Source organism: Aedes aegypti, chromosome 2, assembly GCF_002204515.2.
Source record: "Aedes aegypti strain LVP_AGWG chromosome 2, AaegL5.0 Primary Assembly, whole genome shotgun sequence".
In the NCBI taxonomy this organism is placed as follows: domain Eukaryota; kingdom Metazoa; phylum Arthropoda; class Insecta; order Diptera; family Culicidae; genus Aedes; species Aedes aegypti.
Genome location: NC_035108.1, coordinates 274,403,775 through 274,427,162, shown reverse-complemented (window position 1 = coordinate 274,427,162; position 23,388 = coordinate 274,403,775). Strand labels below are relative to the sequence as shown.

The 23,388-nt window shown below is 38.5% G+C and overlaps 1 protein-coding gene across 1 annotated transcript; it reads left to right on the top strand.

Annotated features, from left to right (window-relative positions):
- The first annotated feature begins 1,901 nt into the window (after nt 1-1,901).
- On the top strand, nt 1,902-18,531 carry LOC110676601 (voltage-dependent anion-selective channel-like). Its single transcript, XM_021845114.1, has 5 exons — nt 1,902-2,094; nt 13,063-13,382; nt 13,470-13,697; nt 17,879-18,087; nt 18,151-18,531. Exons 2-5 carry the CDS (start codon nt 13,063-13,065, stop codon nt 18,240-18,242), a joined length of 849 nt encoding a protein of 282 aa, XP_021700806.1. The 5' UTR covers nt 1,902-2,094; the 3' UTR covers nt 18,243-18,531.
- The last annotated feature ends 4,857 nt before the right edge of the window (nt 18,532-23,388 follow it).

The window sequence follows — 23,388 nt, the reverse complement described above, 5'->3', positions numbered from 1 at the left end:
CAAAACGGTAAATCACATAAAAATATGAAATCACAATTCACGGGGTGAGATCTAAAAACGAACAATGGCGAACAAGTTCAATACAGTTCACCCAAATATGACATATTCATGTAAAAATAAATCGTTTCCTCGGAAAACATTGCATTTGATTCAGTGTTGGAGTACTTCCATTTGAGTTGAAACTGGACCGAACGTTTACCGATTGATTCAATAGCCTGTAATGCACGCAAGATATTTTAACGCAAGATATTGTTAAGATTGATATTCTAACAGTCCAGGTTATTGATATTGAAGAAAATATTTTTAAATGTACATAATAGTTATTGTACTATGATTCTTTGGATATATGAGTCGAGGACATTTATTAAAATATTTGAATCACATATCAGGGGGGCGATTCCAGATAAATATTGACCTGAAGGGGGCGAAAGTTGAAAAAGTTTGGGAAGCACTGCACACTGGGCCAGGAGCAGAATTTAGAAAGATAAAACCTCTAGCGCTTTAGGAGTGCAATTTTTCGAGTTGGTGTCAAAGGAGACTTATCTTGAATTTGTTTGTTCTTCAATTTGATGATAAAAGTTAGTTGGAAATTTCGCCGCATAGGTGGCGCTGCGATGCAAACTTTTTTGTTTTGCGTCCTAGAGCTTTCGCGTCTTCGGCAATGTTTTAGAACGTGTAAAAATACGACAAGTTGTCGAAGACACCAAAGTTCTAGGACTTCAAATAACAAAGTTATGGTAAAAAATGTGTAAATCACTTAATTTTTACGTTTTTTCTACATTTTACGTCAAAATCGTAAAATGTTTCATTTTAACAATCGTGTGTCGTTTAATTTCGATGACATGCATGTGCAAATTATTATAAAAATATGATAATTTTTAACATAACTTTACTCAAAAAGTTGCAAATCTTTGCAAAAACTTATCAATGATCCCAAATACGCTATATTTCATCTAGCAAATGTCAAAGTTTGCCGGATGTATATTTTGATACATTTGAGATATCTGAATTCAAAATAACCACCTTTTTCATATAAGAGAATAGACTTATTATTAATTTTAATCTTGTCCTACAAGATTGTTGACACATTGCGTCAGTCAAGTTTTATTAATCAAATACTTTTTATTAGTCAGGTGTTACCGGTGTTACAGTATCTAGATATTCTCATATTGTTGTGTGGCTCTTATGTCATCTCCTGCAACTGTCTAATTAGAACTTCGCTATGGCCTGCTATTATTCATTTTTTACATCCTGTTATGACCGCGTCGAGACAGTTCTCTCTGACATAAATCACAATTTACAAATCACTAGTATCAAAATAAAAGTATTTGATTAACAAATCTTAACTGACGCAATGTGTTAAAAATCTTGTAGAATAATGATAAAATTAATAATAGGGAGCCGGATCCTATTCTTGGCACTATTGATTCACTTCGGCAGTGGGGTTTTTTGAAAGTTACTGAGCTCATAGACCAATCCAGTTGCCTGCGTAGTAGTGCAATGTTGACAAAATTTTCTTTGTTTGCTGTGAGAACTGTCACAACATTGCTTTTGTTTGCTGTGAGAATCCAAATATAAACAGAATTGCTGCTAAACAACCACTTCCTTGTTGGCCTGCAGTTGACCGAAAGCTCAATAACGTCAAACAAACATCGATACGTTTTCATTCTGAGGAAATCGACTTGTGTAAGATTGATTGTGCGTTGGTGTTCGTGTCAGTTTGCTTGGGGACCTCTATATTTGGTCCTAACATAACTGAAAAAGACAGCTTGCTTTACTTTCAGTGTACCTTGATATTCACCACGAATCTACCGCCGCCAGCCTTGGTGTGACGTAAATGTCATGTGTCATGTGGTGGCTGTGACGCACGCACACCATCAACCGCCCGGATTCGGTACTCACCACGAAAAATTCCCATCGCACGCTTTCTCTCGCTGCCAGTCTTGAAAGTTCCGTCGAAGTTCTTGTGTGCGCATCCTCATCCCAGTGTGTGGCATTTTCGCTGTGGTTCAGTGAAAAGAAAGAAAAGAATAGTTTTGTGTTTCTTCTAATCCAGAGTTTTCAACTCGATAAAACTTCTTATTCAGATAAAAAGTAAGTAATCGAAAACGGTTCCAAGTGCTACTAAAATAGTGCGGCCGGAGATTGCGATTGGTGGCAATTTTCAAAGGGGGTTGCAGAGAGCGGTAAGCAATTTCGTCATGGGAGCCCCGAAAAATGTACCGCGCCTACTGCCATCGATCCCGTTATAATTTTGTCGTTTGATTCGAGGATTCATGAAAAAGAGCGGGTTATTAATTTAAATGTTTAGGGATCATGGATTCACAAATCGGATTAACGACAATCCCTTTTAAACGGGACCAAATTCTATGCGTCGCCGAAACTAGGTTACATAACCGATCAATAACAGCCTCTGATGGTCAAAATGGTGCCAAAGAAAAGACCACATCACACTTTACAAGTGAATTGGAAGCTAAGCTGCGATGATATCAGCGCTCTTATCAATTGATTACTTTGCTAGAATTCCATTCAAATGACCACTATCTGTTGGGATCATCCGATTGCAACATTACCGGAGATGTTGCAGAATGTTTTAGGGATAAGAGGGAAAGAAAAATCAATATGGCTGCGAATCTAATTTACTCAAATTGCGACTCACACCATCGTCATGTGGAGCAGAGGAACAAAATTCAACTAATCACGTAGCTTCCAAAAACTGCATTCTAACGGAACAACTATGGTCAATAGAATCGGAATTCGTTCAAATATCCTTATCTCGTTAGTACAGAGAGAAATCACTGGAGCGATTTAATCGGCTTTCAAACATTAAATTCATTAACTCATTGCGAAAGGTTTTACAATATCCAGAATGAAAAAAATGTCAGCTCACGAGGTGAGTCTCCATACAGGTTCAGTAAGATAGCACGTAGGGTAGGTGTACCAGTTATGGCCATAGTGGTTCCCTATTTCGCCATACGTGATAACTTGAATGTCTCCACATTTTGAAAAGTTTTGAGTGTTTTAGCAGTAAGATATAGGATATATCTTGATGTTAAAACATTCAAAAGATTAAAAATGTGAAAGTAATCGAATTTTTAAATATGGCCAAATAGGGAACCACTATGGCCATAACTGGTACACTTTCCCTATTACATAATATTTGCAGAACGAAAATCCATGCACCTTCCGCAATCAGGAGAGCAATTCGTAAAGAAAAAAAATGTGCTAAATGATATTGCCATCACTACTAGATCATTTTGACGCTTAAGTCCAACGCATACCACGCGATTCGCCGGTACCCATCGCCCCATCGGGTTGGCGATTCTTTGGGGTTAGCGAGCAATGATGTGACTGTGGTTTCTATCGGTTTGCGTGTGTGTTAGTCCCTGTTCCCCCCTTGCATGTACACGGCTGGTGGTGACGTAACACACCGAACAAGCGGTATCTAGTGCGAATCTAATTTCCTGAGGTGTTCCAAGTTCAACGTGTGATTATTGGGAAGATCGAAACTGATTCGATCGCAGTTTAGCAAACTTTCCAATCCTAGCACATTACTTTTAAGGTAATATCAGTGGAGAAATGTTGCACCATTTTAAAGACTGTATGGAGTTCATGCCTCTACTGACAATGAATGATAAAATCTGTAGATTTTAATGATTGTTACTCAATGCAGTTGACCAATACGTTCTCGAAGTTTACATTCATTTTTTCTTCTTGGCATAAACGTCCTCACTGGGACAAAGCCTGCTTCTCAGCTTAGTGTTCTTATGAGCATTTCCACAGTTATTAACTGAGAGCTTTCTTTGCCAAAGTTGCCATTTTCACATTCGTATATCGTGTGGCAGGTACGATGATACTTCTATGCCCAGGGAAGTCAAGGAAATATCCATTACGAAAAGATCCTGAACCGACCGGGAATCGAACCCAGACACCTTCAGCATGGCTTTGCTTTGCAGCCGCAGACTCGAACCACTCGGCTAAGGAAGGTTTACATTCACTATTTCCAAAATTATTCGCGCATCCACGGTGTCACATGGTAATCAATCCAAAGAGCAATATTATCTCCACCCCCAGGTTTCAAGTAAACTTGGTTTGTAATTTTAGAAACCACACTTGTTTTTGTACTACAATTTCCATAATTATGTAAATTTATCTTGTTTGGAAATCCAACACGTCAAGCTTTGTTTGTTGTCCAGTTACGTTGTGTGTGGACATCGTTTAAATGAGCTGCATCAATCGTAAGTGGATGTATCTAGACAGCACACAGTGATTCCACAGATGATTTGATTGGGGAAAAAAAGTCTTCAAATGGATTTCTCACGTTCATATAAAGATTCCTAACTCTGATTGTACAGATTGTGGCCTGCCTGAAACTTTTCAACTTTATCGCATAATTAATCCTTCTTTGGTCTACTGTCGTGTTCTTTGGTCGTATGTATAGAGACATCGGAATTTTAGGAGCAAAACGCTTCGTACAGGCAGTGTCAAGTTATATGGCACCTGAACCAAACTAAAAAACGATTTGAATATCAAAACATTCAGCATTTCTGTGTTTAAATCTTTTGATATAAATTGTAAGTGTTTATTCCATTCACCAACATTCAAAACACTTCAATGACAAATTTCAATTCATTTCACCATTTTGTCTATCAAAATTGTAGCTTCTATATCAATCAATCGACTGGATATATGTTGCTCGAGATGTCCCTATGATTTCCAGAAAGTTGACAGAAAAATTTACAGTTTAAGCCTAATGTGACAACCCAAGTAACATTAGTAGCTGAGTAACAGCTTGATAAGCAAAAATTAGTATACTTTAACTGAATAAATTGTTAGTCAGCTGAAATAATTACTAGGGAAGTGTGCGAGTGTTTGCTCACATTTTAAAACTGAGTTGAAGTTTTTACGATTTCTCTATACATTTTACAAGGGAGCAAAAAAAACAAGCATAGCATGTTGGTAACTTCTTTGAAATACTAATAAGTAAATTAAGTTTTTATCCAAACTTTATGAAATCTTGGCTAAAGACTTTTCGAATATTGAAAAAAAAAAATACAAATTAAAACTTATGGAATTGATAGTGCAAGTAAACTATTTGATTTTTGTCCGCATTCCCTGGCAAATATTGAAATCATATTGAAAACTAATGTTGATGCTGTGATGTTGAAGATTTTGATATCCAAACATAACAAAAATGAAAAATGATATCGAATATAATAATGATAAATTTATATCAGATATGTTCAGGCAGTAATTCATGGTAGAATATGATCATGGTAACGGATTATCGCGTGAAAGACATGATTTAATTTGATGAGTAACATTGATCAGTAATGGATTCACATACTATCATGCGCGACTTTTTAAAATTATTCGAAATTTGAAAAACTGGAATACTGATTTTAGAAAAAATAATCTTGTATTCAAACAATTTTCAATTCAATATGTCCTAAAATTGATAGTTTCGCAATTCATCAATTTAAGGGCTACTAGTAGGTCTCTTTTTAGAGACCGGGTTCTATTTTACAAGTCTCAAAAAAGTTTATATTTTTGATGAAAGGTATCAAGGACTCTTACATCCAAAAATTCTTCCTCTGCCATTTTTCCCAGATATTCTTCCAGCGATTTTTCAAAGAATATCTTGAGAAATTTATCCAGGAAATTCTATAACACTTTAACGTTATTATCTCCAGTTGATTTTTTTTTTCAACCACCATCTAAGGACTTCCTCCAGATATTTTTCAAACGATTTTTTCAGTTACTCTAGGAGATCTTCCAAAGATTTTTACAGATTTTTTTTCTAAGAACGTCCGCAAAGGTTAATCACATAGTTCTTGAAAAAATGGTCAATGATTTTTTTTTCAAGAGACCCAACGAGAATTTCTACGTCCACTGTGTGTTCACCATTCAGTTCCTCTAGATTTTTCCTAGGCATTTTTCCCGAATTTCATCTGTAATTCTCCCAAACATTTCTCGATTAAATCCCATGAAATCTACAAAAGTTTATTTAAGGTTCCATACTAGTTAACACTGCAGCATTCTTCCAGAAAATCCTCCTTTTTTAAGGGATACCGTCCGATGTTTTTCAGGGAGTTCATTCAAAAAATGCTGCAAGGTATTATTCAGATTTTCGATTGATTCGTATTTTTTAAATCATCCTAACAAATTAACCAGAAATTCTTGTAAAATTTCCTATGAGTTCTTCTAGTAACACTCATTCAACAAAGGTTACTTAAGGACTTACACAAGCTTCCTCAGAGGATACTTTTTTGAACATTTTCTCATATTTTTATTCACCTTTCCATGGAAACCTTGAAGAATACTTGTACAAATCTTCGAAGACTTTAAAAAAATGAACAAATCTTCAAAGACTTTTTTTAAAGAAATCTCCGGATAAAATCGTGGAAAATGAGGCTGGCTTGAAAAATATCTGAAAGAATCTTTAAAGAAATTCCTGATGATCTGGTGTTTGTATTCTTGAGATATCCAAAACAAACTTCGTTGATGTATTACTTAGGAAAATTCTCAAAGGGGTTTCCTGGAAAATAATCACTAAATGAACTCCTGAAGAAATTGAAGAGATGAGCTAGCCTCGGACTGCAAATCTTTCAAATTAAGAGATCCAACCATCTATCCTGGCCTGAGAAAATCTTCGGAGTATTTTTTTTTTTTTATTTGTATGCCGGCATATCGGTCTATTTTGCTCGATGTAAGAGGGAGCATGGAGAAAAACAATGAAAACTAGATGGATGGGTACCGTACGGGAATGGCGGGAGAAATTGGATTAGATGTTGAAGAGGGCATACCATATGAAACAGTATTACTTGAAACGTCCTTCCTTGTGGCTAACGTCCCTTACGTTCGGAGTGATAGCTAAATCTTTGGGCAAATACCTAAAATAATTTCGGATGAAATTCCTTGAGAAAAAATGCATACAGTATGTAATACGAGCAGTTTTTTTAATCGTAATGTCACGAGGAACTAAAAAAGTAATACAGTACTGACCCGATTTTGTCAGCCTATTTTAAATTTGTCAAAAAAATAATTATCGTCATGTTTTACCACGTTTACATTAAAATTGATAAAGATGTTTGATGTCATGCACGCAAGGGTGTAGCCAGAGGCGGCAATGGCAATGCCTTTTATTAAGTGTTGAAAATCGATATTACCAATATAAGGGAGGGGGGAGCCCCCGATAAAAAAACTGGCTACCCCCATGTCCATCGCCCTCTTAAAAGTCAATGTAACCATGTAAAAAGTCAAAATTTGAAAAACAGGAACAAAATAAAATGACCCGATTTTGTCAGGTTCCCCATTTTGTCAGCCTAAAATTCATCGAGGGGCTGACAAAATCGGGTCCTTACTGTATTCTCAAAAAAATCCCTGGTCTGATTTCATGAAGAATCAAACTTCTACAGTGGGGATTCGCTCGTTGGGGGTCCGCTACATGGAATGACTCGATGGTTGGATGTTCGCTGGTTAGAAAAAAATCCAACTAAAAAGCACTCGAATGTCAAACTGACTTTGTTGTCTAAGCACCGTCGCATTGAAGTCTCCATGTATAGAATAAATGTGCATGTATATGTGCGTTTTGTGACGATTTGCTCTCGAGATGCGTGAGTCTGCAGCATTTTTATCAGCTGTCAGTCGTTCCAACTAACGAGTCGGATTCGCTAGCTGGAAGGCAGTCGTGTTCCAACCAGCGAATCCCCGCTGTATCCGAAGATATTTTTCACTAGACGCGGGCTAAAAATGCTCAGTGTATGATCTGTTTTCGCACGAGTACGCAGTAATCAAGAAACGTGAAGGATGAAGCATACTGATACATTTGGGAATTCCGTTCAATTCACAATGATGAACAGAGGTCTAACAGACGTTATAAAAATGATGAATTCTCACATAACTTCTGATCTCGCCCTAAAAGTCATTGGTAACCATGTGTGTAGCTCGTTGTTTCTGAACATTTGAATGGCTTTTCATGTCACAACGCTATGGGGAAGAAAGGATCAATATCTACCTGCCCGTGATGTTGGTTTGGATGCTTATTCTTTCATTTGCTCAGAAACAACGAGCTACGCACGTGGTTACCAATGGCTTTTAGGGCGTTATCTCAGAGTATGCGAGAATTCTCCTTATCAAATACAATTCAGTTGTATAAAACATTGATTTTGATAATGTTCCACTTTGAAATAGCTTCACCATTTAAAAAATCTTGAAGCTTGAAACACTATTCATTAATTTTTTTTTTCTATGTTTTTTTTATCTATCTGAAATTAGAGTATTTCTTGAAACTGTCATTGTTTTGTAAAACCTGGAAATATAAGGGATTTTTTTGTGTAAACGAGTGTATTATTAATAAATAAATAAATAAATACAGTGAGGAATGTCTATCAATGGAAAAATGCATTTTGGTCATATTGGCGTTTACGTCGACTATGCGAACACGGGCAGTTCAGTCGAGATGGTGTGATTATTTCAAGAACGGGAATATTTCTTATATTAGCGTTTATTGTAAATTATGATCACACTATTTTTTAACTTCCATAACTGGGATGCCGCATAAACCACTTTACCACTTGATTTTTACAGAACATGTATTGTAATTTGTACCAAGTGTAAAATTTACTATGTTTTGTTGCTGTGGTTACAGTAAAAGTTACCATGCTTTGGTGCAAATAAGCATTGTTTTGATTGCAAGTGGTTATGCGGTAAAACGGTTCAATTTTACCATGGTATGGATAATTTTACTAACGCAGTATAATACCTTTAACTACGCATCGAGAATTCTTCTTAACATGTGTTTATTATCGTGATATATTCGGTTAAATATGGGATCAAATGAAACTTATATTTCAAGAACTGTTTTTTTTTAGAGTGGTTTATTTGATATAAAGGATTAAATTACATAAAATATTTCTTTAATCTTACATATTTTTTGTTACCTACACAATACATATGGATAGGTGGATCATCAAATCGATCGGCATTCATTATAATGTAGTTATCATATGGGGAACAAACTTCAAATGACGCGAAATGTTCATCATAGCCTTGCACTAACCATTCCTGACATGCTATGTACAAATGTACATCCTTGATCAAAATATCTTTGATTTCGTATAATTGTTATTTGTCGATATTGTATGAAAAAGGCCGACTTTGTAAACAGTAGGTACCTTTATACTTAACAACGTTAGAAACTGAATAGGTGGATGTTAATAGTTCAGTTGTTATTTGCAGTTTTGCAATATATGGTAAATTAACTAGTTTCATTTTAATCGAATGTTTGAATTCTAGAATTTCGGAAAAAATGAGACTGATTTTTAAGATTATTGATAAATATGGCATGTGCTTTTTTACAATGTCAAACAGATAATCCAACGGCATGTTATAGTTCTGCAATATTTCTTGAAAATTTGATGTGCTGCCTCAAATCGAAAGCTCCAAGTGTATCTTGACCAATCTTGTTTACTATTTGTGCGTAGTGCAACAACATGTGATACTTAGGTTTAAGGTGCTCGTTAAACAATCTTATGTATAGAGAATGGTTATAAGTAATTTGTTTTTTTTTCTAAAACACTAATCATTTCAAATTAAACAGAGGGCATGGTTTTAATTACCAAATCCTTTTTATCAGTGCATACGCAAGCAAGCCAAAGCGATCGGTGATTGAATATTTGGCTCAAGTAACACTCCAAATCCAAATAGCACTGCAGCACTGTTAAAATGATGAAAATAATATAATTGAATTATTTGACAAACGTGTTTACCTAGCAACGTTTACCTTGAGAAAAGTTACGCTGAAATTCGTGTGACTTTGAGTATATATCTTGTTTATTTTTAGCGCCATATTCTTTCAATATTTAGAGTAATGAATGTGCCACACAATATTTTGCTAGATCTGATTTCGACTCTGCACACATTTTGGCTTTTGAACGTATAATAAACGCTGTAAAATGATTGGGAATGGTAGCACCCATTACACACGACACTGTTGTGAACTCCAACTGTGTGCTACAAGCATTCTATTTTCGCGCAACTTTTCAAAAGGATCTATCTAACATTGAGAGGCTGCTCTCTTTGTTTACTTTAATCAATAACTGAGTCACATTAACCTCTTCTATTGCGTTTTTTTATAAACGCTAGTCAAGGAAATTGTATTTCGATTTATAATGGAAAACTTCCCAAAAGCTTTAGTATTCCACTTTTATAATCGAAAGAGAGGAGAGAATCTCTATTCTGTGTATAGGTCCTTTAGTGTTCAGCAAGATTTCATATTTATCTATTGTCAGATAATTGTCACCTTTGAAAGTTAAATTCAAGTGAATGAACCTTTTTAGGGGCCTACGTGATTTTCCACATAACAATGACGTGTGGATTATTTTGAGCGATGACTTCGATTTATCTTCACCTTGTCGCTAAAGTCAATTTGTTATAGGATATTTACGAACAATTATACATGAAAATCTGCGCAGGTTTATCCTAATGTTGAGGAAATTCGTTTGAGAATCATTCCGAAAAAATCCTTAGTAAATTTTCTCAAGTAGTTCCTTAGCCGATTTTTGCATATATTTCTTGCAAAAAATAGAAGATTTTCACAAGATTTTTTCCACGAGTCTTAGGAACCATTCCAAAAATTATTGATGAAGTTTCTCTCTACAATATCTTTAGAAGATTACTCGAGTGATCACCCAAATAAATTTCCATGTTCCGCCAAAAATTCATTTAGGTTATCTCACCAACAAATGCAACAGCAATTCGATATTGATTTTTCATAGGGCTTACTTGCGATTTGATTTACCGTTCGTACAGTGGTTACACAATACAATGTATTGGTGCCACTTCAAAAATGTATGTCATACTGTTGGGCTGCTAAATTCGCATCTAGATTTCAAATGAAATTATGTGTGCCCCATTAAGTGTATTTCCAAATTCTCGCTAAGTTTATGATCTCGCCCAAAATAGCCATTGGTAACCAAGTGTGTAACTTGTTGTTACCGACCAAATGAACGGTTTTACATGTTATTCAACAATGCTACGATAAAGAGAAGATCCTATACTCTCTCCCCGTGGTCTATATCTTAGTCCATTCATTTGCTTAGGAACAAGGAACTACACACTCGGTTACCAATGGCTTCTAGGGCGAGATCAAAAGTTATGCGAGAGTTATGCGTATTTTGTTATCATTTTTACGACAGTTTAGAAAATTTACATTTATTTGTGCAACACTGGTAAAAAAAAATCTTGCTCTTCGTAAATAACAGAGCGTGGTGGTTCTTCGACAACTTTTTTTTTTTAGCTTTATTATTATTTAGTTTTTTTTTTTTGTTAAAGTGATATAAATAATATTCTTGAGAAAACCCTTTCCGAACATTTTTTTTAAGGCTCTCCGTGCTCGTGGCCACTACTGTGCCGGAATCAGTTTATCTGTATCTTCCTTACCGATACAGTTCTATTTTTAACTAATCTATATTTACATCTGCTTTCACTCTCTTCTGCTCTTTTGCTCTCACACCGAGCAGGTAGGAGAGTGCTCTGCTGTTGGTCCAATCGAATTCCATAAGCCATAGTCCATTGCTCTTGCGGTGGTTCGTTTTGCCGTGTTCCTGAGTCGTTTGAGGCTAGCTGCCTGCGAAGTGGGTCAGTTTGTCTCAGCCACCATCTGATACTGACGGAGGATGGATGTGTTCCCCTAAGCACGGTCCCTCCGTGCGGCGTCTTCTGGTGGCTGGACGGGTTATTTTTTTGGAGGGGCTATGAATTGAATCCATGACCTTCCGCTTATAAAGCGAAAGCGTAACCTCAAGGCTACGGACCCCCCTGTTCTTCGACGATTTGAAGGTTAACAATATTTTTCATTTCTAAGGGATTTTCGAAAATTGCGCGGAATTAGGGTTTTGGTTGCGCTTAACCTTCTTTTTCCCAAGGTAACTCCAGAGCTCCATTGGTTTTCGACGAACTTGAGACAAAGGAACCAGATGAATACTATGAACTATTGCATATGATAAATAACATATGATTTAATACTAATCAGATTAATCCAAAAGTCGATTGACCGTTTCAATAGTAAAACAATTTATAAACAATCAATTTACTATTGAAAAAAAATTGATTTCATAAAAATGGGACCATTTGCAACATTGTTTGTTCAAACACTTTTTATATAGACGCTTTTTTCGTAATGAAATAGGCGATCAAAGAGAAAGAGAGAGAGTTTATTCTGATACTTCACGATACGTTCAATGTTTCCATTTCCATAAGCATGGTGTACACTTATTGGGTACTCTAGTTAAATGTCTGGGACGGACTAATGCAACTTTGTATGCCATAACGTCATTTAGGAGTATGCACTTCGATGGTAACAGTGCACTCATTCCACTGGCATCCACGTTGTCATAAGTTACCAATCAGTGATACGAGAAGCTAGTACCAAGCGCATTTGTTTTGCGCTATCTCTCAAAGGCAGTTGCTTACATTAAATGTCTCGAAGCTTTACACGAGAGGACATTGCTGGTTCAAGATGCTGCATTTGAACCTTCCGTTTATTTACTTTTGTTTCAATGCACAAGCCCTTATATTTTTAGAATGTGTTCGCTGTAACAGTCGAACGATGGAAAACTGCCGACTGTGTCAGAGACAACATCTAATCGAAACAGACTGAAACGAGTGAGCTAACCACAAACGCCAAAGCGGTGGAGTTCAGCGAGATTTGAATCGAAAGGGAGGATGGGCGCAAATTGTTTACTATTATTTTGCTCGCTTGACTAACCTTCTCGCGGTGTCGATAAGAATCCTGACGTATGTGTGTTTAGATGAGGATGGCTTTCTACATGAACCGATCCTCTAGACACGGTGGAGTATTAATAGAATCATTTGAAAGAGAAAGCATGGTTCAACGCTGTCTCGGCAAGGTCATTGCTCTAACGGGATCGATCTAAAATTATCTCAGATTAGCAATCTCACGTGCTGCAACTGCAATCTCCGGCAAACGATTACTCGGTGAAATAAGATACCTATAGGTTGTAGAAGTATATACATCATTACGCATTGATTTTCTTGTAGATGGCCCCACCAGCATACGCAGATCTCGGCAAGCAGGCCCGCGATGTCTTCAACAAGGGCTACCACTTCGGTCTATGGAAGCTGGATGTGAAGACCAAGACCAACTCTGGCGTAGAGTTCAACACCAGCGGATCGTCCAACCAGGACAATGGAAAGGTGTTCGGTTCCCTGGAGACCAAGTACAAAGTCAAGGAGTACGGTCTGAACTTCTCCGAGAAGTGGAACACAGACAACACTCTGACCTCGGAGGTGTCCGTCGAAAATCAGCTCGTCAAGGGTCTGAAGCTGTCCTTTGATGGATCGTTCGCTCCGCAAACCGGGTACGATAGTGCCAAGTTTGGCTACAGCGTCACGTACAAGTATCGCCGGAAGACAGACAATGCTAATGTTCTTACTTTGTCCTACAGAAGCAAGACCGGACGTTTTAAGACTGCCTACTCGCACGATAAGGTCCGCGTCGATGCCGACGTCAATGTCGATCTCGCAGGACCACTGGTAAACGCTTCCGGTGTGTTCAACTACCAGGGCTGGCTGGCCGGTTACCAGGTTGCATTTGACTCGCAGAAGTCCAAGGTCACCGCCAACAACTTCGCTCTCGGCTACTCGACCGGTGACTTTGTTCTGCACACCAACGTGTAAGTATTTATTCAAATGATCAGTTTACTTATTACACAATCGGAATATTACGGGGAATTTTAGCTTGATGGTTATCATATTTTAATATTTTTATCTCGTGTAATACTCACTGAGTGGGGTATTTAATTTGGTCATATATTCCTGCTTATGATAAGATAAACTCACCTGAAGAGTGATCACGTATGCTGCAGACATCACGCGGTCACTGATCATAAAAAATAATGGAGGGTGTGATGCTGAAGTAATCTACCTAGATAAAAGCAATAAATTTATAACGAGGAAGTATTCCGAAACTGACTTGCATTTCTGTTAAAGATTTTTAGCATAGCATCGAAACAGATAGCTTCTTCTTCTAGGCATTACAGCCTCACTGGGTCAATGTTCACTTCCCTGCCTTTTTTAAGATGCGCGCTGATTATAACAGAATTAATTATGAGGTGATATTTGGCAGTGCTCAAATGGACAATGGCAGATTATCGATGTACTTACTTTCGAATGCAGCTTATTTGTCTCATAAGAATAGCATATAGGGGAAGGCAGAGCAATATGGGCCACCGATTTTACCTAAAAAATATATAAAACCCAAAGCAAAGTTTTCCCATACAAAATGGGTAACTTCAGGTAGCTATACCAGTTGACAGTCTAAGCTTGTTCCAATCGAACGCGTTTCTATTCTTTTCTTTTTCGAAACAGAATGGGTGTGATAGATTTCAGTACTCTTCTCAAGTAATCTGAAGTATCTGCTGTGCATAAATTCATGTGCGACGTACTAAACTGCCCATAAACGCATGTCAGGCACATGTTTGCTGGATTTCCTATTCACATGGGACAATTATGCGTTTATGGGCAATAAAGTGGGCCATCAATCATATTAAAAGTCCAAAATACAAAAAACAAGACAACATCTGTGATATTTTTTGATCACACCTTAGGCTCAAATATTTCCGCCTGAAAATCAGTGCAGTGTCTTCCAAGTGAGCAATACTGATTCAGCTTTGGCTCACGAGAATATACATCAGCACCAGCTCTACCTTCAAGAAGGGAGCCATCAGTTGATAGCCAAACATCGCACGCGTCGGACGTACTTCTTTGCCTTTCTCGCTTTCGTTTGCAGTTTGTGGAAAATGTGCAGTGCTCGGAATAACACTCTAGTGCAGGGCCACCCAACGTACGGCCCGCGGGCCGCATCCGGCCCGCGAAGAGTTTGAAGACTCTTCTTAAATCTGGCCCGCAGGCTGCTCTACTCATTTGAAGTAAGAACATACCAAGAATCATTATTGAAAACTTCGTTTTAATTTTACGCTAGTATGATGGTTCAATTAGTTTTTAAATTTTCTAAATTTACTTGATATCTTTAATGATTCCAATGATGTATTGTCATATTTTGCTTATACTCAGTGAATCAAATGGCGATCGAAACAAACGCAAAATAATCAATAAACCTAGCACACTCACATTGTTTGTCCCAAATTTTGCGGGTTGGGATATAGAAAAATTGTCATGGCCAACACAAAGTGCAACATTGTTGCAATTTTTTCAATTCGAGATTAAATAGCTTTTTTAAATAATAGAAAATTTGGTAGTACTCTTTTTTTAAGTTGATAAGCGATAAAATTATTCTACGTATAAATCAAGGAGGCGAGAATCAATTTGAGACTCATAATGAGAAATCATACTTTTTAATAATCGCAATAATTTAATTAAGATTTTAACAACACTATAACATATATTCCATGACTTTCTTCAATATTTGACAGTAGAGACTGAAATTTGATCAATCTTAAATAAAATATGATGGGAAAAGGCTAAATTAAATCGAGCAGAATACTACAGCAAAGGCTTGACTTCTACAAAATCACACACACTTTTTTTTTCTTCATTAGTATCATTCCAAACATTACATTAATTTCTTATATCTTGGTTATTAGACAACACTATCATCCTAATTTGGTAAAACAAATTTAATAATCTTACACACTAATTTTACAGAAACCTTAGGTAGAATTCTCACCAAATCATAAGCATATTTTTTCAGAATCTTCTGAACCAATTTTTCACAAAATTCTGAGCAGTGTTTCCATTTAACCTTGTGTGGATTTCTGAACATATTCTTAACAAGATTCATATGCAATCTTGGAGAAATATCTCGCAGATTCCATAACAGGATTTTAGAATGGATATTCTCAGCGTATAAACTGCTTTGGATTTTTGCCAAATGTCAGGTTTTCTTACACATCCCTAGGCATGATACAGTCATCTCTCCCTTACTCGATATTGAAGGGACCATCGAGTTAGGGAGGTATCGAGTTATAGAACACAAAACCAGTGCAACTGCGATCTAAGGGACCATCGAGTTAGCCATGAAAACCAACTTTTACTATGGTTCTCTAACTCGATATCGAGATACGGAATATCGAGTAAGGGAGAGTTGACTGTACTTAAATAACGATGGGCGAAATTGTGACAAAATTCTGAGTAGGATTTTTATAACATCTTATATAAATTTAGTTCAGGTTTTCAACGATTCCTCAACTAAATACTGACATAATCTTGAAAACAACTCCTTCGCAAGATCATTAAAGAAAACTGAGTGAAAAAAATGTTGGAAATGTTTTGGCCCGCTAAGCAATATTATTGCTGAAATGTGGCCCGCGGTTCAAAAAGGTTGGGCAGGCCTGCTCTAGTGGTTGACTTCAGTGTTCTCCCCATTCGCCCTGATGTGGCAAATGTACAACAATTTTTGGAGAATGAAATAAAGCTCCAGATTTCTGATGTGAAGAGTATACAGTTGCATCACACGCGCAACTGTGTGCTCATCGAAATAAAGTCGAAAGAGATTGTCGCTCGCTACCAATTAGAGCATAATTGGAAACGAACAATGCTTTGTGGTAACACGAAATTTCGAATTCCGGTTTACATCGAATGTGACGCAGTGACGGTTCGAATCCATGACCTCCCACCGTCGATGAGTCAAGTTACCATCGCGGACTATATGATGAAGTATGGAGAGGTAATCTCCATTAGAAATGAGAAGTGGAAGCACTATTTTCCCGGTGTTTCAAACGGAGTGCGAGTACTTAGGATGAACTTACTTCGCGAAATTCCATCGTTCATCACTATAGAAAATGAACCTACTATGGTCTCATATATCTCCCAGTCCAGGTGACAATTGTCGACTCGCTCTCATTTGATTAACATTAGTCGTCTCACGTCACTCGCGGTGAGATCGACTCGTCTCGACTCACGCGCCGCGCAGAATAAGCACAAATATATTGGAAGCCTTATTTGTACTCCACATATGTCAAACGCAAGATTTTGAAAATCTCGTTGGTCAATATTAGAAATCCTTTATAAGAGAGATTCGCGGAAGCTGACATTTCTGTCAAAGTGTGAGCCAATCGAGCAGCGAGAGCTGTCAAAGTGTGAGCCAAACGAACATGCGTTATGTTTGTTTTGAACTTTTCTTGAGGAGTAATGTAATCCGCTTGAAATTATTTCGGTAAAAGTAATTTTGCTTGAAGCAAAAAATGAAATGTTTTACTTGTTTAAATTTTTGTCAATGCGATTTTTAGTTTTTGATTTTTTCGGCTGTTTATTAGTTTTGATATGTAGCTCAAAGATCTATAACGAAACAAAATACACTTTATATCCATGAGGAAGTCATGTCCGTGTTACAATATTATTCTCGACGCCGAGCAAAATCAGCACTGCTGGTCTGTTGCCAAATCATTCCATTTTACTTTCGCTTATCTCTCTATAAAGGATCACTAGTCAATATAGGCCACCAGAACCAGTTTCGGTCAGGTTCGATTCCTAAATTGGCCAATCACATTGATTTTTTATGAGAATAGCCATATTAGGAGTTGTGTGGCCAGACTATGTGTATGGGAGTTATAGAATTTTCTTATGTTTTGAATCATTTCAGACGAGTGAATGAGTGTAGCTCATTCATGTGAAAATGATCTACTGAACACAAATGGTTTCATGCTGATTGGCTATGTAAAACGGTGTGTGGCTACTACTGGCCAAAACCGATGTTCCTACCCAAATTAAAGATTTGTAATTCGTCGATGGTGCTCCCCTAGGTATATCAAAATCAGAGCTCTCAGGTCCATATAACTTCCCAAGTTCGGTCGAAAAATCGGAATAAGTAACGAATGTATTTCTCCTAATTTTCTAGTAACGATGGCCGCGAATTCGGTGGTCTGATCTACCAGCGATGCAACGATCGTCTGGAAACCGCCGTTCAGCTGTCGTGGGCCTCCGGCTCCAACGCTACCAAATTCGGACTCGGCGCCAAGTACGATTTGGACAAGGATGCCTGCGTCCGCGCTAAGGTCAACAATCAGAGCCAGATCGGTCTGGGCTACCAGCAGAAGCTGCGCGACGGTAAGTTCAAGCTCGCATTTGGCCAATTACTCCTCTTTGCTAATCTTTCCTCTGTTTTTCCAGGAGTCACCCTGACCCTGTCCACGATGATCGATGGCAAGAGCTTCAACACTGGCGGACACAAGATCGGTGTTGCTCTGGAACTCGAAGCCTAAGCGAGTCAAAATCGTGTTCGTGTTTTAACAAACAGATTCAAATCTAATAACTATTAAAGAAATAAAAAAAAGTGAAAAACCACATAGTAAAAAAACAAACATTCGCATCATGATGAAAGACAGCATGTCTCGGTAAGAGCGCACTCCCCACACTGGTTATGGGATGAGTTTTGCGAATACTAAATGCACTGCCCACGAGGAAGAAGCAGTCCGCAGTGAGACGTGAACAAAAGATACACAGTCAAGAATCAAATAAAGATGAAGAATCAGTACAGTCCTTAAAACTAGATGAAGATGTTTATTGAATTTTTGAGAAAAGGTAAAATGAATAGATACCCACTACGTGACAGGCCAACATTACGCAACTCCTATAATTCTATGCTACGCGTTTTACATGCATGAAATACGAGAACTGCGAAGTATTGAACAAAATCACATTTCATCGCTTGATATACGTCGTTACCCTGTAGATCGTCAGATGCAACGTAAGCTCATAAGTATAGATTACCAACAAGGACCGAAACGTTGACGAAGATTTTAAAATAATCAACGCAAAGGTTTTCTAGACTGTATAGCCGAAAAATGCCCTTGAGTATAGATTACCTTAACTATAATGAGACATTGCTAAAACAATAATACGCGATATGTTATGTAATGCCACTTTTCGTGCGTTTACCTGTGCAGGAGTCACTGAACTAGGTTAGCTAAGTAAAATTTAAAAAAAATAGGACTAGTCAAAATATGGTTCACAATTCGCATATCTGAATTTCTCGGGGCCCAAGTAAAAATGGAGCAAATGTCAAAAGTGAAAAGCAGTTAGTTTTCGCCCTTAAAATCAACAAATCGAAATAGAAACACAGCATTTTTTTTGCAAATAACACATCTGTGCTTTTTTATTATTATTTTTTTTTCGATTTGTCGATTTTAACGTCAAAAACTGTTTTTACCATTTTACCTGGGCCTTGAAAGAAAATTTTGCTTAAGTGCTAAATAACAGCGTGTATTGTTTAGTAGCAAAGTCTAAATAATAAAATAGTTCACTGTTTTCGCATTAGCTTTATCATTGATTGTGTTTCATTCAAACTTTTGTTGTTAAAAAGAAACATTTGTGTTATTTTTATCTTCCTTTTCAAGTGTGAACCCAATTTTTGATAGTTTTTGCCCGGCAATCTTGCAAAATGCCCTTTTCAGGCGAGCTTTTGCAGCCATAAGCGCCCGTAGTGCTGTTCCACTTACAGCATAAACCATGCAGCTATAGGGACGACAGGACGATACCAAATCCAAGAAGTAGTCTCTATCTCAAATGACGGTTTTGCTATAGCGGCTTATTCTGTTGCAGTTGTTACGCGCCCCCAAGGTGGTCGATTGAGGAATTTTCCCACATGGTCGACAGGATGATAGCCGAACTAGCTAATCGGCAGCCAGTAGTGATAGCTGGCGACTTTAATGCATGAGCAGTGGAGTAGGGTAGCCGCTGCACCAACCAAAGAGGCCAGCTATTGTTGGAATCCCTATGTAGAGCTTGCAAATGTGGGTACAGTGAGTACCTTCCGCAGAAATGATGCAGAATCGATTATCGACGTGACGTTTCGTAGTCCTAACCTTTTAGGTACCATGAACTGGCGCGTTGATGACAGTTATACTCATAACGATCATCAATCGATTCGCTATAGTATAATACCAGGCGGGCGGAAGGCAGTGCGATGCAACTCGATCCAAGCCCGAGGCTGGAAAACAGGGCGCTTCGTCGGCGAAGTATTCACTGAAGCCCTGAGCCGCGAACGGAACACTCTGGACCTAAACGGTGAAGAGCTAGTTGCTGTGATATCACAAGCGTGTGATGCTTCCATGCCGAGGGAAGCCCCTCCTAGAGAGAACAGGCCGCCGGTGTAACGGTGGTGCGAATCAATTGCAAATCTTCGAGCAATCTGCCTTCGGGCTAGACGAAGAATGCGACGCGCACGCACAGAAGACCAAAGAGAAGAACGCGGTGCAGCGTTCAGAGAGGCAAGGTTTGCTCTCAAAAAGGAAATCAAGCGTCGAAAACGGGCATGCTTTGATAGTCTATGCGAGAGTGCCAATTCGAGTCCATGGGGTGACGCCTACAGAGTGGTAATGGCTAAGACCAAAAGTACCATAGCGCCTCAAGAGAAGTCGCCCGAGTTGCTGCGATCGATAATCGATGAACTCTTCCCGCATCATCCCACAAGTCCATGGCCCCCAGCGCCGTATGCGGCAGATGAAGGAGAAGAAGTGGCGAGAGTGACGAACGAAGAGCTGGCAGAAGTCGTGAAATCATTCGGGACAAACAAGGCACTGGGACCCGATGGTAACCCGAATGCGGATCCGGACATGTTCAGAATCACGATGCAACGCTGCATTGATCAAGGAATCTTCCCGGATGTATGGAAGCGACAGAATTGGTGCTACTACCAAAGGCGGGGAAACCACCAGGTGACCCGTCGGCGTATAAACCTATCTGTCTGCTAGATACGACGGGCAAGTTATTGGAGAGGTTGATTCTCAACAGGCTAGTACAGTATACATAAGGTGTGGATGGCCTGTCTAACAACTAGTTTGGATTCAGGAAAGGTAAATTTACTCTTGGCGCCAGCCAGTCGGTCGTTCAGACAGCTGAGGTGCCAATCGAGCATAAAAGGAGCGGCATCCGTTACTGCGCGGTTGTCACTCTGGATGTGAAAAATACGTTCAACAGCGCAAGCTGGGAAGCAATAGCACACGCACTTCACCGCCTCAAGGTACCGGTGCAGTTGTGTAAGCTTTTAGAAAGCTATTTTAAGGTGAAACATCTCGGAATCCAAAGATGGCTGCCACAATGGCCGACTTGTGCCCCTACTCACGTTTTCAAAGGCACTAAACTGGAGAAATAGTTGGCAAACGTTTCTGATCTTCTTATTTTAAGCTTTCTGCTAGTGCACAAAGCCAAAATAAAAAGTGCACTGCTGTTGGATGCTTTGTTCGCGAGATTTGTGCCTTTGAAGTTTTAGTGCAATCTTAGAAGTTGATTCCAAACTGGTGGGGATTGCTCATCAAACCTTCCGGTCCGCCTCATAGTTACGTACTATTTGGTGCTGGGTGTAGTTCTTGTTTTCCCAGCTGTATTGAAAAGCATGAGCCATAGTCTTTGGCATACAATCGGATCTTTCTTTAGCAGAAAAGAACCGAAATGTCTATCGACGACCGGTGATTGCTAGCAGATATAGTGGAGAGCTTGTCTTGAAACGTTCATCGCTTCAAGCTAGTTGAAAAACTGAATACACTGATTGCCTGTCGATCAGAGCCGAACTAGGCATAGATCGTATACATACATCTGAATCTACATGTCTCCGATGTATTACATCGTTCCAGGTGGGAGTTATCTGATATGTGAATATGGTACCATAACAGAATTTTCCATCTGAACGAAGTGATAAATCATAATATTCCGCAAACTGTATCACACATCTACAGAATGTATTGCGTGAAGTTAAGACACAGCAGAGTATTGGGTACATAGGACCAAGTCCCTGCCGGGTGGCGCGAAACTGATGAGCGATAGACAATAGAATCAACAACACTGCCATAAGGGATAGTAAGCATGTGACTATTGTCGAAACTATGATTAGGAGGCAAATCAACATCCCAAGATCAAATTTTTGTTACAACCAATGTAGGTATTATTAAATTAGGCTGTAGAAAATGATAAATATCTGCAAGGTAATAAATGCTCGTAGTCTGTTTTCTTCGAATACACATGTATAAATTGTTAAAATTGCCGAATCATACGCGGAATTTATTAAACGGATCATGAAATTAGGACTGAAATCATAATGATGATAGATTATCAACTTTCCTTTCGTCGTGCTATTTTTTACCGTTAGAATCACCAAACTGATTGGTTTCCCACTACATACACCAATACAACAGCACAAAAACTGAAGTATTATAATCGCGCGTTGAAACTTATTCAGTGAATTCTTGTATATAGCTAGTATAAATGACAGAATCACCAACTTCTTAAACTTTCTTTAACTGAAAACAGGATGCTTGTTTATCAAACATGCTCAATCTGCACCTAAAATCTCGGATCCAAATAGTTTTCTAAATAAAAATTGTGCCTAAATAAAACGTGCAGGCCAACAAAACATAATTGAGTAGGAGTTTACAAGTTACTTAGCACATGAAAAGCATTCTGAAAAGGGATTTTGACGGTTCGATTGGCGGCTTACCGCCTACTCGCATTTCTCCCTTTCAGGATCTCTACTCACAACAATAATTATTTAACACAAAACTAATATCAGATGGGCCGCCATTCTGTGGAGTGATGTGGCCCCTTCCTTTCCTTGTTTTCTTATCTTTCCAGAACAACCGAAATGAAGAAGGAAACCTCCAAGCCATTGTGGAGAAGTGATGTCACAACAGGAAGATACGCATACCCGGCACGCAAATATTCCCACCTTAAGGTCGTTAACACGTGGAAGGTCGTAAATCGTTTTGATTACATGGATAATAATAACTATTTACACCCTGACAGAACTGCCTATCTCAAAAATAGGTAGAAGGGCGGGACGATGGTGCGAGCCTACCCACTCTGTCATCGGTGGGCGTCGGGCGTGCTAACGGGTATAGCATGGCCTATGGGGCTCTGCCTGCACAAATCATGTTTTCTTTCTCTTTCACTTTTTATGAATTTGCTAACAACAATGCCATTAAAGTGAATCCAATACAAGAATGCAGTGCAGAGCCTCATAACGCCTTTTTCGGTAAACGTATTTCCCAGCGTGGGGGTTTATAGGGATGTTTGTGTAAACAACGCAGATTGGCCATGGCTAGGGGGTGCGTTGATATTAGCAGATTAGCAGAGAATCTTAGAAGTTGATTCCAAACTGTTTCACCTTAATGGCAGGATTCTAATGTATGCCACAGAGGAGGGGCAGAAAAGCGTTCGAATTACCGTGGGAGTACCTCAAGGTTCAATCCTGAACCCGATGGTATGGAATGCGATGTACAATGCCGTACTGAGGCTGCCCTTTCCGACGGGTGTTACGATTGCTGGCTTCGCCGACGACATCACCCTAGTGGTCGTCTATGATAATCGATGGAGGAAGTAGAGTTGACAGCAGCGCACTCTATTTCCGTAGTTGAG

What these genes read in the sequence shown, in the direction of transcription:
- LOC110676601 (XM_021845114.1), top strand. Translation starts at nt 13,063, where the DNA reads ATGGCCCCACCAGCATACGCAGATCTCGGCAAGCAGGCCCGCGATGTC. An exon ending in TCGTTCGCTCCGCAAACCGG is followed by an intron (nt 13,383 to 13,469) that starts GTACGATAGTGC and finishes TTTGTCCTACAG; the next exon opens with AAGCAAGACCGGACGTTTTA. An exon ending in TTTGTTCTGCACACCAACGT is followed by an intron (nt 13,698 to 17,878) that starts GTAAGTATTTAT and finishes CTAATTTTCTAG; the next exon opens with TAACGATGGCCGCGAATTCG.